General features: G+C 37.5%; 1 protein-coding gene across 5 annotated transcripts in view; it reads right to left on the reverse strand.

The window, feature by feature from the left end:
- The window catches only part of LOC126482387 (tyrosine-protein kinase Abl), a 456,124-nt gene that overhangs the window by 111,214 nt on the left and 326,442 nt on the right, over positions 1–18,468 (reverse strand). For all 5 annotated transcript variants that reach the window (XM_050106495.1, XM_050106494.1, XM_050106492.1 and 2 more), the window contains exons 6-7: positions 16,078–16,162; positions 8,860–9,037 (exon numbers count right to left, since the gene is read on the reverse strand). In XM_050106495.1, coding sequence (XP_049962452.1) covers positions 8,860–9,037; positions 16,078–16,162 — 263 coding nt within the window. The remainder of the gene's footprint in view (positions 1–8,859; positions 9,038–16,077; positions 16,163–18,468) is intronic.

An 18,468-nucleotide genomic window follows, 5' to 3' on the forward strand; every position in this document is an offset into this window, starting at 1 on the left:
CTGTAAACTAGTTATGTGTTCATTTATTGACATTGTGTGTTTATCTGATATCCCAAGTTTTCTTTCCATTATAGTGAAGTGCCTAAACTGGGTGAAAAAGAGGCTAATTACTATGTTACCACTTTTGATAAACCAACACCTGTAGGGTTCATGACAAGAAAAACTGTTGCTGAAAATCACCTGTGTTCAACAGGCTAACAGTTCATGCATCGTCTAAGTTAATTTATCATCATTTCCTTATATGTTCAAGTAGGCGTGTCAGAAAAAGTTAATAACAAGAAATGATGGTGCGAGGATACCGGAGTGTATATATTTCTATTCTGAAATACTCACTTAAGGGATAGTTCTTAAGTGACACAAAGAAAACACATTCACACAGTTATGAAGGTGACTTGCCACTATATACTTTATAGCCCAGCTCGAAATATATGTCTCTGTTTTGGTGTTCTAGTAAAGATAAGTCATTTTAGATTATAAAACATATAGTTTACTACTGATTACGTGGTAAATAGGTGTATTAGTGTGCCTTTTAAGTGTACCATTAAAGATTTCATTTTTCTTTACGTAATATAGCAGAAAACGGGAAAAGATCGTACTGTCGTATTTACTGTTTACGTTTTGCTGCAGCAAATCTATAGAATTTCGTTTAGCTGTTCTTTGCTCTCTCCAGCAATTTAACTGCAGCGTACCTCTTTATTATTTAACTAGCATTCCCGGAAAGTAGTGAAAAGTTTAAGTTGTTGTTTCGGAAACTTTGAACTGTTGTTTTTGTTTACACACAGTTGTGTATAGGCCAAATTTTTGGAACCATATTTTTGTGTTTATCGGTAATTTAACTGACTTATTCTTAATAAACTATTATGTCTATCATGAGTGAAAAGTGCTTGACTTGCTGTAGAACTGTTAGGTCGGGGCTTTGGTGTGATGGGTGCTGTAGTTTTTTCCATGTGGGTGACTGTAGTGGCGTGGGAGTAGGGGAAGTAAATGAGACTCATCAGTGGTTTTGTAGGATTTGTAGTAGAGATAGGAAGATACTAGAGCAGGAGGGGAAAATTGCCGCCCATCAGGCTGAGTTAGACAAGGCCAGGGGAGATCTTCGACAGGTTAAGGAGGGGGAAGGGTAAAGAGAGGAGGGAAGTGGCAACAGGCAACAGGAGGAACAGGCCTAGAACTTTGTCTGACAGTTTCATGGTGAATGTGGAAAAAAAATTGGACCTGTTGGTTCAGTTAGAAGCTGGTGAGCCTCAAGCAGTTGCAGGTGTAGACAGGGCACAACAAACTTTCAGCAGTAAATTAAAAAGTAAGAATGTAGGGAAACCAGTAAAGAAAAAGAAAGTGTTGTTGTTGTTGTTGTTAGGTAATTCCCATGGCAGAGGTGTTGGCCAACTTTTGCAGGATGAACTAGGATCAGAATACCAGGTCACCAATTTTTTTTAAACCTAGTGCTGGTCTGGAGCAGGTGACCGAGGATTTAGGATCACTTTGCAAAGACACCGTGGTTATAGTGAGTGGGACAGTTAATAGTATTGACAGAGATCCTGGGTACAGTATAGAGTGTGACCTGGCAAAGGTTGCATCAGCTTCGAAGCATACTAGAGTTGAGTTTGTATCTGTTCTTGGGCACCATGACCGATCTCATTTGAACTCTTCTGTCAAGAGAGTTGATTTGGAGTTGGAATGGTTGCTTATGCCAGGTTGATTCTCTCAATAGGTGGGATTATACTAGGCATGGCCTTCACCTCAACAGGAAGGGGAAGGGTAAACTGGCTGGGAAAATAACAGGTATGTTGAGGGGGGGGGGGGGGGGGGGGAGGCACTGTCATGAATGATAAAATACCAGTGGTTACAGGGTTCAGAAAAGACCCTTTTTTAGGGTAGCGAGGACAAAAAGAAACCAAATTTTTAGGAGAGGTTAGGACTGAGACAAACCTTCAGTTTGAGAAAGAAACCAAATTTTTAAGAGAGGTTAGGACTGAGACAAACCTTCAGTTTGAGAAAGAAACCAAAAAACGTAATTCTAGCTTATTACATCAGCATAAACAGCCATTGGTTAAGAATTTTCAACTGTCAGCAGATATTTTAACTCTACCCAATTTTAACTCAGTCAATGTGAAATGTCAGCTATCTTTATTGCATCAAAATATTCGAGGACTGAGAAATAAAATTAATTAATTAATTATCTGCATAAATGAATTAGAGTCTTCAAACCCAGCTGACATAATCTGCCTCTCTGAACATCATGTGACCACTGGTATACAGGGTTTAGATTAGCATCTCACTTTTGTAGATCAGAAATGGAGAAAAGAGGAGTTGCCACACTCATCAGGAACTGTCATAAATTTAAGAACATAGACATTCATAAATTTTGCCTAGAACAGCATATGGAAGCATGTGCAACAGAAGTAGAATTTCACAAAAAATCCTTCATAATATTAAGTGTATATCGAGTACCTGCAGGTAACTTTAATCTGTTCATAAACCACCTTGAAGCTGTACTGGCCCATTTAACAACCAAAAACAAAGAAATAGTGGTTGCTGGTGATTTCAATGTAGATTTCCTTAAAGACTATCCCAATAAGAACTTCTCTGAGTTAGTAACACTATCATTCAACTTAAGTCCCCCTGTAAATATCCCCACTAGGGTAGCCAATTGTTCACAAACAGCCATTGATAATATCTTTATAGATAAGTCCAATGAACAAATTTATATTACAAAACCAATAGTCAATGGCCTCTCAGATCATGACATGCAGTTCCTTCTGCTAAATGTTAATACTTAACAGGATATAAAATCTTAAAATCTGAGCTCAAGAGGGTAATCAATAAGCAAAAAATTGATTATTTTAGGACACTCCTCAGAGACATTCACTGGACTGATGTTTACAGTGCTCATGGCATGAACGAAAAATGGAACACTTTTGCTAATAAAGTGCTTACCTTATTCGAACACTGTTTGCTCCAAAAACTTACCAAGGTTAGAGAAAAGTCTACAAAGAAGCCATGGATTACTCAAGGAATAGGGATATCTTGTAAAACAAAAAGAAAACTGTATCTGTCAATCCGAAACAATTCTGATGTTGATGCTATAGCACATTACAAGAAATACTGCAAAATATTAAAGACTGTAATATGGACATCAAAGCAAATATAATACAAGGAAAATATAGTAATATCAGATAACAAAATAAAGACAATATGGGATAGAGTGAAGCAGGAGACTGGTAGAACCAACATGAAGAGGGACAAATAGCATTAAGAGTAAATGATACATTGGCGACAGATGTGTATAGTGTTGCAGAACTTTTTAACAAACATTTTATAACTGTTACTGAAAAGATGGAGTTGTCAGGTTCTGTAGATGTTGCTATGGAATACCTCAGACCAGATATTTCAAGTAACTTCCATAATATGAATTTGACCCTCACTACCCCAGCAGAAATACAAAGCTAATTAAAGAATGTGATTCTGAGTTAAGTAACATATTAAACTATCTGTGTAACCAGTCGTTTATCTATGGAATATTTCCTGAATGGTTAAAATATGCTGAAGTTAAGCCACTGTTTAACAAGGGAGATAATGAAATAGCAACAAATTTCCGTCCAGTTTCACTTTTGCCAGCATTCTCAAAAATTTTAGAAAAAGTAATGTACAATTGGCTTTATAACCATCTTATCTCAAATAAGTCCAAGTCACAGTTCGGATTTCTAAATGGCTCTGATATTGAGAAGGCTATCTACACATGCTTAATTCATTAGATAAAAAATTGCAGGCAACTGGTATATTTTGTGACCTGTCAAAGGCATTTGACTGTGTAAATTACAATATCCTTTTAAGTAAATTAGAATATTATAGTGTAACAGGAAATGCTGCCAGGAAACAAATAATAGTAATAATAATAATAATAATAATAATAATAATAATAAAGATTTTATTGTCTTTAGGCCATTACAGCAATTGACAACGTCAAATGAAGTTTTAATTTATAATACAGTGAGATAAGGTATTGCCTACAGAAATATTTTAGCTTATATTACAATAAATGTACAGTGGGTCATCTGTTGGATTACTGCATTTCACAGTTGAAGAATTCATTGACATCATAGAATGGGTGGGCAATAAACCATTCATGCAGTCTTTCTTTGAGTGTATGATCAGGAAGATCCTGTATAGCATGTGGCAGCTTATTAAATAGTTTGTGCCCTGTGACTTCATAGCTATTTATTGATTTTGATAATCTGTGGTAAGCCGTGTATATGTGTTTGATGCTTCTTGTGTTGTAATAATGTACATTTTCTCTACGTTTCACATCTCGTAGGTTCTTCTTTGTAAGGATTAAGACATTGTATACAGGGTGTTACAAAAAGGTACGGCCAAACTTTCAGGAAACATTCCTCACACACAAATAAAGAAAAGATGTTATGTGGATACGTGTCCGGAAACGCTTAATTTCCATGTTAGAGCTCATTTTAGTTTCGTCAGTATGTACTGTACTTCCTCGATTCACTGCCAGTTGGCCCAATTGAAGGAAGGTAATGTTAACTTTGGTGCTTGTGTTGACATGCGACTCATTGCTCTAAAGTAGTAGCATCAGGCGCATCAGTACGTAGCATCAACAGGCTAGTGTTCATCACGAACGTGGTTTTGCAGTCAGTGCAATGTTTACAAATGCGGAGTTGGCAGATGTCCATTTGATGTATGGATTAGCACGGGGCAATAGCCGTGGCGTGGTACGTTTGTATCGAGACAGATTTCCAGAACGAAGGTGTCCCGACAGGAAGATGTTCGAAGCAATTGATCGGCGTCTTAGGGAGCACGGAACATTCCAGCCTATGACTCGCGACTGACGAAGACCTAGAATGACGATGACACCTGCAATGGACAAGGCAATTCTTCGTGCAGTTGACGATAACCCTAATGTCAGCATCAGAGAAGTTGCTGCTGTAAAAGGTAATGTTGACCACGTCACTGTATGGAGAGTGCTACGGGAGAAACAGTTGTTTCCGTACATGTACAGCGTGTGCAGGCACTATCAGCAGTTGATTGGCCTCCACGGGTACACTTCTGCGAATGGTTCATCCAACAATGTGTCAGTCCTCATTTCAGTGCAAATGTTCTCTTTACGGATGAGGCTTCATTCCAACGTGATGAGATTGTAAATTTTCACTATCAACATGTGTGGGCTGACGAGAATCCGCACGCAATTGTGCAATCACGTCATCAACACAGATTTTCTGTGAATGTTTGGGCAGGCATTGTTGGTGATGTCCTGATTGGGCCCCATGTTCTTCCACCTACTCTCAATGGAGCACGTTATCACGATTTCATACGGGATACTCTACCTGTGCTGCTAGAACATGTGCCTTTACAAGTACGACAAAACATGTGGTTCATGCACAATGGAGCTCCGGCACATTTCAGTCGAAATGTTCGTACGCTTCTCAACAACAGATTCGGTGACCGATGGATTGGTAGAGACGGACCAATTCCAAGGCCTCCACGCTCTCCTGACCTCAATCCTCTTGACTTTTATTTATGGGGGCATTTGAAAGCTCTTGTCTACGCAACCCCGGTACCAAATGTAGAGACTCTCCGTGCTCGTATTGTGGACGGCTGTGATACAATACGCCATTCTCCAGGGCTGCATCAGCGCATCAGGGATTCCCTGCGATGGATGGTGGATGCATATATCCTCGCTAACGGAGGACATTTTGAACATATCCTGTAACAAAGTGTTTGAAGTCATGCTGGTACGTTCTGTTGCTGTGTGTTTCCATTCCATGATTAATGTGATTTGAAGAGAAGTAATAAAATGAGCTGCAACATGGAAAGTAAGCGTTTCCAGACACATGTCCACATAACATATTTTCTTTCTTTGTGTGTGAGGAATGTTTCCTGAAAGTTTGGCCGTACCTTTTTGTAACACCCTGTATATAGAGGTTTATTACTGTCATAATTTTTTTGTTTAGTAAATAAGGGTTTGCTGTGAGCCTTATGTGAAGTATGTGTAATTCTCCTAATGGCTTTCTTCTGCAATAGTACGATGTCGTGTATATGACTACAGTTACCCCACAATATAATGCCATAGAATATTATACTTTGGAAAAACGCAAAATAAGATTATCTGACGTATGTTTGAGGTACACAATTTCTGAGCTGTCTTAATAAATAAATTACTCTAGATAGCTTACTACTAATATAGTTTACATGTTGGCCCCAGCACAGGTTTTAAGATCATTAAGATTGTTACTGCTATGAAGAAAAGTTGCATCATCTGCATACAATACAGTGGTGGATCTAATAAACGAGGGGAGGTCATTGATCATTATCAGAAACAGGAAGGGGCCCAGTACAGACCCCTGAGGCACACCTACTTTAACATTTTCTATGTTTGACATTTTCTTACCAACACAAACTACCTGTTTACGGTTGCCAAGATAAGCTTTTAATAGTCTGAGACTGCTTCCTTTGATGCCGTAGAATTGTAGTTTCTCTAGTAGTGGTGTGTGCTCGACACAGTCGAAGGCCTTGCTTAGATCACTGAATGAGACCTGAGCAAAGCCTTTTTTCTCAAAAACAAAAAAGGATGTAACTGACTACCGTGTTGATTGCATCAATGGTCGATAGATTCTTCCTAAACCCGTATTGTGTAGCATTAATTATTCCTAGATTCTCAATGTGAGATGATAATTGTTGGTACATGAAGCATTCTATTACCTTGGAGAATGCGAGTACTATTGAAATAGGCCTGTAATTAGATGGAGAGTCTTTATCTCCCTTTTTGTATACTGGGACGATCCTAGACAGTTTTAACTCATCAGGAAAATATCCCTCAAGTAAGCACTTTTTTATGCAATGGATTAAAGGGTACAGAATGCAATCACACACCTTTTTTTAACAGGTTGCATGATATGCCATATATATCTAAGCTATCAGATGATTTCAGTTGTTTTACGACCCCTTGTACAAATCTAGGTGATGCTTCGGAGAAGGTTAGCATGCTTGTATTTAGTGACTGTCTACCCCAATTTTGGGAGAGTAACTCTGATCAACTAATGTCTGGTTTGATAATTGTGTCTCCTATTTCTTTCACCGAATTAATAAAAAACTCATTGAGTGTTTGAGGTGGGATATTAATTTTGTCTTTTTTTTTAGTATTTGTGGCCGCACTGTTAATTACTTTCCAAGCGGTTTTGCATTTATTGGTGGAATTACTTATGCTGTTGGCATTTTAGGTTTTTTTGGCTTGCAGGATGGCTTTTTTGTATTCATTCCTGCATTCCACATTGGCTGGTTTGGCAAGGGCGTTATTAGGAAAGAGACATGTATCAAGCTATCAGGCATCATCCAACTGGTAACTAATTACATGTGGGGTCCCACAAAGTTCCATTTTAGGGCCCTTACTTTTTCTTGCGTTTATCAATGACCTTTCATCAGTAACATTACCAGACGCCAAGTTCGTTTTGTTTGCCGATGATACAAACATTGCAATAAATAGCAAATCAAGTGTAGTCTTAGAAAGATCAGCTAATAAAATATTTGTGGACATTAATCACTGGTTCCTAGCCAATTCTTTGTCACTAAACTTTGAAAAAACACACTACATGCAGTTCGGAACTTGTCTGGGGTGTCCCACGAGTACGTGCCTAACATATGATGACAAGCAGATAGAAGAAGTGGACAGTGTTAAATTCTTGGAATTACAGCTTGATAATAAATTCAACTGGGAAAAGCACACCACAGATCTGCTGAAGCATCTTAACAACACTCTATTTGCAATGCGAATTGTGTCAGACATAGGGGATATAAAAATGAAAAAGCTGGCATACTATGCTTACTTTCATTCCATAATATCATATGAGATTATTTTTTGGGGTAATTCATCAAGCCAAGCTAAAGTTTTCTGGGCACAAAAATGCGCAGTAAGATTTATATGTGGTGTGAACTCAAGAACTTTCTGCAAAAGCCTGTTTAGGGAACTAGGAATAGTAACTACTGCTTCCCAATATATTTATTCTTTAATGAAATTTGTCATTAAAAATATATGACAATTTCAAACCAACAGCTCAATTCATGGAATCAATACTAAAATAAGAATAATCTTCACAAGGATTTAGAGTCCCTTAGTCTTGTACAAAAAGCTGTGCATTATTCAGGAACACTAATTTTCAATAACTTGCCAGCAGGCATAAAAAGCTTAACAACCAATGAAATTCAGTGTTTAAGAGAAGCCTAAAGGATTTATTGGTGGCCAACTCCTTCTATTCCATTGATGAATTTCTCAGTTTTAGCTGTGCGTGCGTGTGTGTGTGTGTGTGTGTGTGTGTGTGTGTGTGTGTGTGTGTGTTTTTTTTTTTTTTTTTTAAGTACAATCTAACTTCTGCACCATTTCAGTGCAGTAATGTGTTCATTGTAAATAAGTATTATAGTAGTTGTATTACATGTTTATTACCTTATAAATAAATAAATAAACTTTATTTTAAATTCAGTGCATTAGTATTTGTAAAATGATCCTTTCATATAGTGTTCATTAAAAAATGAAGATCATTCCACTTGAGACCTGTGGAATGGTACATAAGTTTATTTGTTTGAGTTGTAAATATTTGTCATGTATTGTTGTTTTTATGACATGTTCTACATCCTGGAGGACCTCCTCACTACGGATCAATTGGAATTAAAGTAAATCTAATCTAATCTGATGTATTTAGAGTTTATGCATTTTCCTCAAACACCACACACACACACACACACACACACACACACACACACACACACACACACAGCTAAAACAATTCTTTATTTACTTCAAATTCTTGACTTTTCCTTAAAAAAAAAAAAGTCCTGTAGATCATAAAAACTCACCTGTGTATAAAGCTGCGGCTTTCAAGATAGCTCATACCACTAGCAATCTGGGTGGCCATATACATCAAAACAACAGCTGTTATATGCTCCTTACTTCCAGTGCGCAGATAGTCCAGTAAATTACCCTTGCTCATGAACTCTGTTATTATATAAAAAGGAGGTTCACGGGTACAAACACCTGTCAAAAACAAACAAGAATATTTTTAAATATCATCATGGTATGAAAAAGAACTGAAGTTACAAAATAACAGTGTCAATAAAAAATACAAGAAATGAATGGAGATAACTTGAAGGAGACCAATATGACAACTTAAAACCTGGGAGGAAAGACAACTTAGCCATTGTCACTCTCAGCTATTTAAAACTATTGTTTTGCCCGAGTCTAATAATTATAAATTCTTTTGCAGCTCTGCAGCAAAAAGAAGGTGAACGGGAACTGTTATTTTTATCACTGTCAATTTGGCACTGACTGATGCCTGTCAATTTTCAACATCAAACGAATGAACCAATGATAGATTTCTTTACCACTTTGCTTAGATTACACACCATATATGAACAATGGAAAGTCCAGGATGGAATAACAGTAATGTGGAAAGGATAAACTGCTAGTGACCGCATAGAGAAGGCGTTGAGTCACAATGAAAAAGAAGAAAAAGAATGCTAAAAATATTTCAGGTTGTCAACAAAGTCCTCCTCCAGAAGTAGAGGGGGGGGGGGGGGGGAGAGCCCAAAGCCCCCCCCCCTCCCCCCGAGGAAAAGAAGCCCACCAAGAAAGAAAAAGAGACCTCCCACCACCACAAACACACACACACACACACACACACACACACACACACACACACACACACACACACAAAATCACTGCCATCTCTGGCACTAAGGCCAAACTGAGTCTGAGATGAGCAGCAATCTGGGGTGTGGGTAGTTGGGGAAAGAAAAAGTGTGGCATGGGGACAGGGAGGTGTTGCAGGGTAAGGGTGGGGAAATATGCTAGTGTTGCTTGTGGGAGGGTGCAGGGACATAGGGGGAGAGAGTGGGGACAAGAGAAGGCTCCTACATGCAGCATTGGGAGGTTATACAGGAGGGGGGAGGAGGAAAGAGAGGAGATAAGTACAGCAAGGGAAGTGTTATGTAGGTGCATCGGTGGGATAGAGGCGTGTGAGATATTGGAATAGGAGCAGGATTGGGGACAGGCTGGTAGAGGATAGAGACTAGCAAAGATTGAAGCCAGAGATGTTACTGGAACAATGTATCACGTAGAGTTTCCACCTGCACAGTTCAGAAAAGCTGGTATTCCAGAATGAAATTTTCACTCTTCAGCAGAGTGTGCACTGATGTGAAACTTCCTGACTGATTAAAACTGTGTCTTGGACTGAGACCCTAAATTGGGACCTTCACCTTTCACGGGCAAGTGCTCCACAGCTCTAGAGAGCTTGCCCGCATACGGCAAATGTCTCCAGTTCAAGTCTCGGTTCAGCACACTAGTTTAATCCGCCAGGAAGTTTCAAAGTTGGCACTGATGGGAAGAATCCAGGTGGGACACATTGTCAAGCAGTCATTAAAGTAAGCACATTGCTATGGCCAGCATGTTAAGCAGCTGGACAGTCCAATCAAAGAGAGGGCTTGTTAGTTGTCATGGCCACACAGATTGTGACACAGTGCTTGCTGCTAAGTCCGGTTGTTTTCACAGGCTGCACTGCCTTTATGGAGTAGGAGATACCCGTGACAGGAATGGATTAGGTGATAGTGGGAGAATGGGACAGATCTTGCATCTAGGTCTACTGCAGGGGCATTAGCCACAAGGCAAGGGGATGTCAACAGGAGTGCAGTAAGGATGGACAAGGATATTGCGTAGATTGCATGGGTGCCAGACACTGTGTGAGGGGTGGGGAGATAGTGGGGAGCATATTTCTCCTTTTACAGCATGATGAGAGATGCCACAGTTTTGACTACCTTCTCTTTTATTGCAGCTGTCTGCAATTCAATGTGGTGATTAGCAACATGGTGAGTAGCAATTTATCCTTTCCATATCATTATTACAACATATTTGATGGTTACAATCAATTTCAGTGGCCGATAGCAACAGCAACTTTTTGTATTTATATTTTTGAGTCACTTACAGAAATCGTCCATTATTTTCTTACATTTCCATTCAGCACAAGTGAACAATGATAATGTACTAGATTTGGGATTTCTATCTCTACATTTACTGAATCAAAGAACTCAGACTTTTTTGTTGCCATTACATCTAAGATATTCCTTTCTGAATGGGTTGTCAGACTAACTGCCAATAATAATTTCTGGAAAAGATATTTAATGCAATGTCTTAATAGTTTCTACCTGAAGAGTTATTCCAAATGTCTGCATCTCCCTGTCTATATCTGACAAATTTTCATTTTTTTCATTTTGTTTAAGCATACTCAGAGAACTAACATTCAGGACAATTATCTCAGGAGTTTGACTCTCACCTTCTTATGACTTCTGCATTTTTATAGCAATAACGACACTGATACACTTGGCTTGCTAGTATATATTCATCTAGAATTTCAATTTTGCTGACACAAATTTATATTTTCACCTATCTTTCTGTGCCAAGCATTATTAAGATCACCACAGCATGCAAGTAACACAGGAATCTTATTCAAATTTTCCCCTTATCACACTCTCCTTATTCGTCAATCTTTCCTCTTCAAAATATATTATGTGACATGTTTGTTCATTTAAGCTTAATATGATCTGATGGGAAAATTTCGTTTCCTCACCTATTTTGAAAACTGCAGTATATTAATTTGAGGAGCAGGAATAAGCAATATTTAGCATGAACTCAAGTGTTTAAAAACTATGAACTATTACTTTCTTATGCACTTCATACCTATTTACTTATTATACATAAAATTTGATGGGATCCAAAAGTCTGAAATTCATGAACACTGAATTTCTCAAATTGAGAGAGTAATAAACCAATAGTGAACACAATACTGGATGTAATAAGCTTCTGTCTTTTATTAAGTGTTCCATAGATATGCTTGTGTTATCTCCACATAATGGTGTTTTCAGTAGTCTGTAACATTTAATGACAAGCCCCCTGCCTGAAGAAGATTGCCAGTTATAACTGTCTTATGTGTGTGTTCTGCCGCTGCTTTGCAAGTAATTTTTTATCTATTGAATTAAATTATTTCATCAATGATTGATTGTTTTTGTTGTTACACTGAATAATGTGCTCAACGAACCACAGTGAATGAGATCTTTGACCAACAGGATTTCTCCTCCTCACCTATTTTGAAAACTGCAGTATATTAATTTGAGGAGCAGGAATAAGCAATATTTAGCATGAACTCAAGTGTTTAAAAACTATGAACTATTACTTTCTTATGCACTTCATACCTATTTACTTATTATACATAAAATTTGATGGGATCCAAAAGTCTGAAATTCATGAACACTGAATTTCTCAAATTGAGAGAGTAATAAACCAATAGTGAACACAATACTGGATGTAATAAGCTTCTGTCTTTTATTAAGTGTTCCATAGATATGCTTGTGTTATCTCCACATAATGGTGTTTTCAGTAGTCTGTAACATTTAATGACAAGCCCCCTGCCTGAAGAAGATTGCCAGTTATAACTGTCTTATGTGTGTGTTCTGCCGCTGCTTTGCAAGTAATTTTTTATCTATTGAATTAAATTATTTCATCAATGATTGATTGTTTTTGTTGTTACACTGAATAATGTGCTCAACGAACCACAGTGAATGAGATCTTTGACCAACAGGATTTCTCCTCCTCCACGAGAAAACTACTGAATGACAAAAGGTATACACTGGCAAAATGGGTTAGCACTTTCTTTTCTTTCTGCCTTCCCTTCATTCTCCCTTCCTCTTGCTCTTTCTGTATTGAAGTACTCAGCAAGGGAAACAAAATGACTGAAATTCTTATGTTCTTAAGGTCACTAACACAATTCATCATAAAATATTTAATAACACCATAAATAAGCAATGTGCAAGATGATGAGTTCACGTCACAACTGGAAAATGGAGTAAAAACAATCTTGACATCACGTTTCAGTAAAAAAAGAAAAACATGTATCAAATGTGAAACAAACAAAACTCTGTTTAAATATGGTAAGATAATAATAACTGATAAATTACTACTAACTATTGGCAGAGAAAATCAGCCTAGTGCTCACTTCTGTATGGTGTTAGGCCGTGATGAAGGGGTCTGTTAGGCATAAACGTGTATCTGTGAATCACCTAGAAATTGAGAAATTTTACGTCTGGTCTCCAGCTGCTTGCACACATTACTCAATGTTTTTCTGGCAGTTAATGTTTTTCTTCTAGCTGTGCTTTGTGCACCACTTCACATAAAATCATGTCTATTAATGCACCAGTATTCAAATTCCCCTTGAGATTGATTACTGCTCTGCTTTTCTTATTTATGTACCATACCCTGTCAGTTAAAAGTTTTGAGATTGGGGTAATAAAAAACTGATAAAAGTTAACATGGTGGTTTTAACGCTGCAAGTGTTCTAAGTAGTCCCCCCATCCACACTTCAGTACAGTGCACAGGTTTTTCAATCGACCACGTCAAACTGTCAGGAAAGTCCTCCTTTGGAATGCTGTTCAACTTACGAGTCACAATGGCTCTAATGTCTATTACATTGTTAGAGCTTTAAGCCACGATGTGAATTTCTGCATTTTTTGTCTTTCTGTGGTTAGATCATATTGGTAACACTAAGTCTCGTCACCTGTGACCATTTTTTCACAGAAAAAAATTGTCTGCGTTTTTCATTTCAATCAAGTTACAGCATACATACATGTTTGTAATTTTTGTTTGTGAGTCAAGGTATGTAGGACAAACTTTCCATACTCTCTTCTCTTCTTCAAACTGTTCTGGAGAATGCCCTGCACATCTGATTTAGGGATGTTGCTCCACTGCTGTGTGTGACACAACAATGTTGACAGACTGTGGTTGAACATCCACTACTTAACACTGCCTGCTCACAAATGACTAGCTGAATGCACATTGTGTTGTTTACAGTTGTTAGTTCAAGCTGTCACCATAGTTACTATGCTGATGTTACGTACACACCACGAATAAAACAAATCTCACAACTGGGAAAAATTTATCAAAAAACGAAGATGATGTGACTTACCAAACGAAAGCGCTGGCAGGTCGAAAGACACACAAACAAACATACACACAAAATTCAAGCTTTCGCAACAAACTGTTGCCTCATCAGGAAAGAGGGAAGGAGAGGGAAAGACGAAAGGATGTGGGCTTTAAGGGAGAGGGTAAGGAGTCATTCCAATCCCGGGAGCGGAAAGACTTACCTTAGGGGGGAAAAAAGGACGGGTATACACTCGCACACACACACATATCCATCCACACATATACAGACACAAGGCTTGTGTCTATGGATGTGTGTGTGTGTGTGTGTGTGTGTGTGTGTGTGTGTGTGTGTGTGTGTGTGTGCGCGCGCGCGAGCGAGTGTATACCCGTCCTTTTTCCCCCCTAAGGTAAGTCTTTCCGCTCCCGGGATTGGAATGACTCCTTACCCTCTCCCTTAAAACCCACATCCTTTCGTCTTTCCCTCTCCTTCCCTCTTTCCTGATGAGGCAACAGTTTGTTGCGAAAGCTTGAATTTTGTGTGTATGTTTGTGCGTCTTTCGACCTGCCAGCGCTTTCGTTTGGTAAGTCACATCATATTTGTTTTTTGATAAATTTTTCCCACGTCGAATGTTTCCCTCTATTATATTAAATCTCACAACTGTTTAGATGAACTGTATATACACCTTTGTAATTGCTACTTGTTCTCCATCACATTCTATCTTATACTATTAAAGCCATGTGGACTCAATAAACTAAAATGATTAAATAATTTACCACTTATTTTATTATAGCTCACTGGCACCTCTATCAAGTTTTCAAACAGATACGAGACGACTTCTACTAACGTTACTGTATGTCCCCCAAGAAAGGAATCAGTATTATGATGTGTCAAGATGAAACAATCCATTATAAGAAATAAATTATCAACTAAAAACAAACCTAGACTTTGATCATTTCCTTCATTTAAAAGTACGGTTTGTGCACAAGCACTTGTTCTCTGTACCATCCACCAACAGCTGCACAGTAGTGAAATGACTGATGAAATTAACGGATTCAAAAACTCCTTCATCAATAATGCACAAAGCTAGCATATCATCGAAATTCATTTACCCTGGCTTAGGAAATCTGAATGCATGAGGGTGTGCTGAAAAAAAGTAATACCTCTGCATTTTTTGTGCAAAAACTCTTGAAGCTTTTTAAGTAAGATAAACTTTATTAACATCTTGCATCTTTATCTTCATGTTTACATATTTATTTCTCAACATGAGTCACATTGGCAACAAGAACATTTCTCCAAACGAGCAACCACTTTGTTGATACCGTCACTGTAGAATGTCCGATTTTGTTGACATTGGCAAACTTCACTTCTGCTTGCACAGCCTCATCAACATCAAAGCCATGTGCTCTGGGGTGGTGGTCAAGTTTAGGAAACAGATGAAAATCAGATGGGGCCAAGTCGGGACTGTATGGAGGATGATCGACGACAGTGATCCAAGGTGCCGAATTGTTGCAGATGTTGAAATGCTCTGGTCTGGTCTGTTATTGTCATTCTGAATGAGAAGGCACTCCATGTGTGGACAAACTCTTCGATTTTGAAACTTGATTACAGCATGGTCCTTCTCATGCACCAACATAGTTGCATTACACACCACTTCGTTACATGCTACAGTTCAGAGCCCTTTAGCAATAGAGGATTGCAACATGCGTCAGTTAAGTGGGAAATATGACCGACTAATATGCACAGCGTGTGATGTCTCAACTAATAACGAGAACAGAATAATAAATTCGGAGCACTACTTTTCAACATGTCCTCATATAATTAATTGTCAGTAGTAACAGGATCTAAGTTGAAATATTTAAAACAGGTCTTGAGAACTTTAGATTTGATGGGAATGAAATGCACTATTTTATGCAGAATGCACTATTTTACGAAGAATTTGAGTCACTGGTTTTGTCTAGTACAAGGTGAGTCAATATAAAATCTTGTGTTTCCCTAAAATAGCAAATAGGATAAATTGTAATATTGAAGGGAATGACAACAAGAAGCAAGCATTTAATATTAAATATACACAAATAAATTTCATAAATCTGATAATCCCTAAGAAACTCACCTAATAATTGAACCAAATTAGGATGTTTCATCTCTTTCATGATGGCAGCCTCTTCTAGGAAGTCTTTTAATGCCATGGTGTCTTCCTGTAATACAGTGAAGTGAAGCAACCACAATTTGGTAAAGAGTTATTCAGTTAAACAACAACACCTCATTCTGGTTTCCACCATAAAACACATTGCACAAGAAAATTTAACAAACTCCAACAAAAAATTACAATGAATATCTATTTTATTCATATATATTACAGTATATTCTGTCAAAGAACACAGCTGCAACAGAAGATCCCACAGGGTAATTTCCAGGTGAACACAGTTGCAGTCCCATTCTGATAGTCTTGTAATAATTATCACTCAAAGACTGTTTACAATTAGAATACAGTAACAACTTAATTAAACTAAAATTGAGGAGTCATGTAACTGACTACCGTGCTTACTGGCCACATCACCCCCTGCCCACCTTCCCCACCTTCTCTACCCATCAAAATTTTAATGGCTCAAGCTGTCTAAAGAAACACATTAAAATAGCTCAAGAATTGTAGCATACAAAAAAGAGAAAAAGCAGAAATACTAAACATGTATGGTGCCATTCAAATATAAATACTAGACAGATGTTCTGAAATCCAATTTTAAAACGTTCGCTTTAAATCTGTGAAGCAAACAAGGAAATTTCATTCTGTAACTAGTGACATAAATACACACACAAAATCAAACATGAAACATTATACTAGGTTACAGAGCTGACAAGTATCATGCAATTTTGCTCAGTCCCAAGCAGATTTATCACCACAACATTTAAAAATTGACACTGGATATCAGTAAGAGTTTTTTCTCATGATATTACTTATTAACAAATGTCAGTTTCATCAAATAATAATCACTCACACTGACAGGTTATTTACCAAATAGACTAACAGTACTACTAATGTTGTTCTATATTTCTGCATTTATGGCTAATGACTGAATTTTATTACTGTGTTATAAGCTACCGTAAAAAATTTTGCTGCGGTACACTTAATCATTATGAAAATGTTTTGCGACTTAGTGTGTGGTAGATGCAACCTAAACTATCTTACATAGATAAAGCATTCTGCAAAATGAAATATCATAGTCCAAATCATTAATTCCGTAACATTTTATTTCCTTCTTGTTGAGGCAGGTTCTGTAATCTAGATAAATATAAATCAGGGTGACTACACAATTTCAACAAAGAAATACACCTGACCCGAAGGCCAGCATTTACTGTTACACTAATTTGGTTGATTTGTATTCTGTTACCTGACCTCTCTTTGAGGGCTACTGATAAAAACCATACTGCTTAAAACTTTCAGATCACAGACTTTGTTAAAACATCTCAGTGCAGTCTTTATATGGTGATTTTAACAGCCTGCACATGCAAAACACATACCTATATTATGGTATGGTGGCTTTTATAATGGCACTTCTTTAAATTTATTCACTTAGTTGTTTATTTTGGGGAGGGGAGGAGGCGGTGTGGGGAGAGGGGGACAGAGGCTACTTTTCCAGTGGCACGAAAATGAAGATGTCATCAACGCTCTAAACCTAGTTCAAGAGGTACCACACACACATAGGACTAAGAAAATTATATACAAAAAATGATTATCAGAAGCAGTATGTGCTTCTAAGTTGTATCGGATTATTGCCGAAAAGTTTTCAGGCCTTAAAAGAAAGACACTTTATCCAAGGATAAAGACTTCTAAAACATTATTTGATTTTCACATCATACAAGATGTGACTGAAAAGTAACAGGATTTTTTTTTTAAATTTTGTGGGCTTTATATATCCAATTCTCATTTTTTTATGTTGGTACACATGTTCCTAAAAAAAAATAAAAAAAAATAAAAAAAAATTGAGAATTGGATATATAAAGCCCACAAAATTAGAAATAAAAATCCTGTTACTTTTCAATCACATCATGTATGATGTGAAAATCAAATGTTGGTACACATGCTCCTTTCAGAAGGATGTAGGTTGCAGTAGGTACTGGGAGATGAAGAAGCTTGCACAGGGTAGAGTAGTATGGAGAGCTGCATCAATCCAGTCTCAGGACTGAATACAACAACAACAACAACAACAACAACAACAACAACACATGTTTCTAATGTATGTTTACATTTTCAGCTGTTTTGAGTATTTAGTTTGACAGTTGAAAACATTGTATGTGTTTTCAAGAGCTTGGCTTGAAAAATGGAGTAAAGTGCAGCACCACATTCAAAATGTTGACTGTGGATTTTGAAAAATCTACTATGATAAAGACAAGAGTTTACAATTGGTATAAATATTTCAAACAGAGTCAAGAAGACATTGAAGATGACAACTGCCATGGACACCCTAGCACAACAATATGGAAGAAATAAAAAACTTGTTCTGGA

Source organism: Schistocerca serialis, chromosome 5 (assembly GCF_023864345.2).
Source record: "Schistocerca serialis cubense isolate TAMUIC-IGC-003099 chromosome 5, iqSchSeri2.2, whole genome shotgun sequence".
In the NCBI taxonomy this organism is placed as follows: domain Eukaryota; kingdom Metazoa; phylum Arthropoda; class Insecta; order Orthoptera; family Acrididae; genus Schistocerca; species Schistocerca serialis.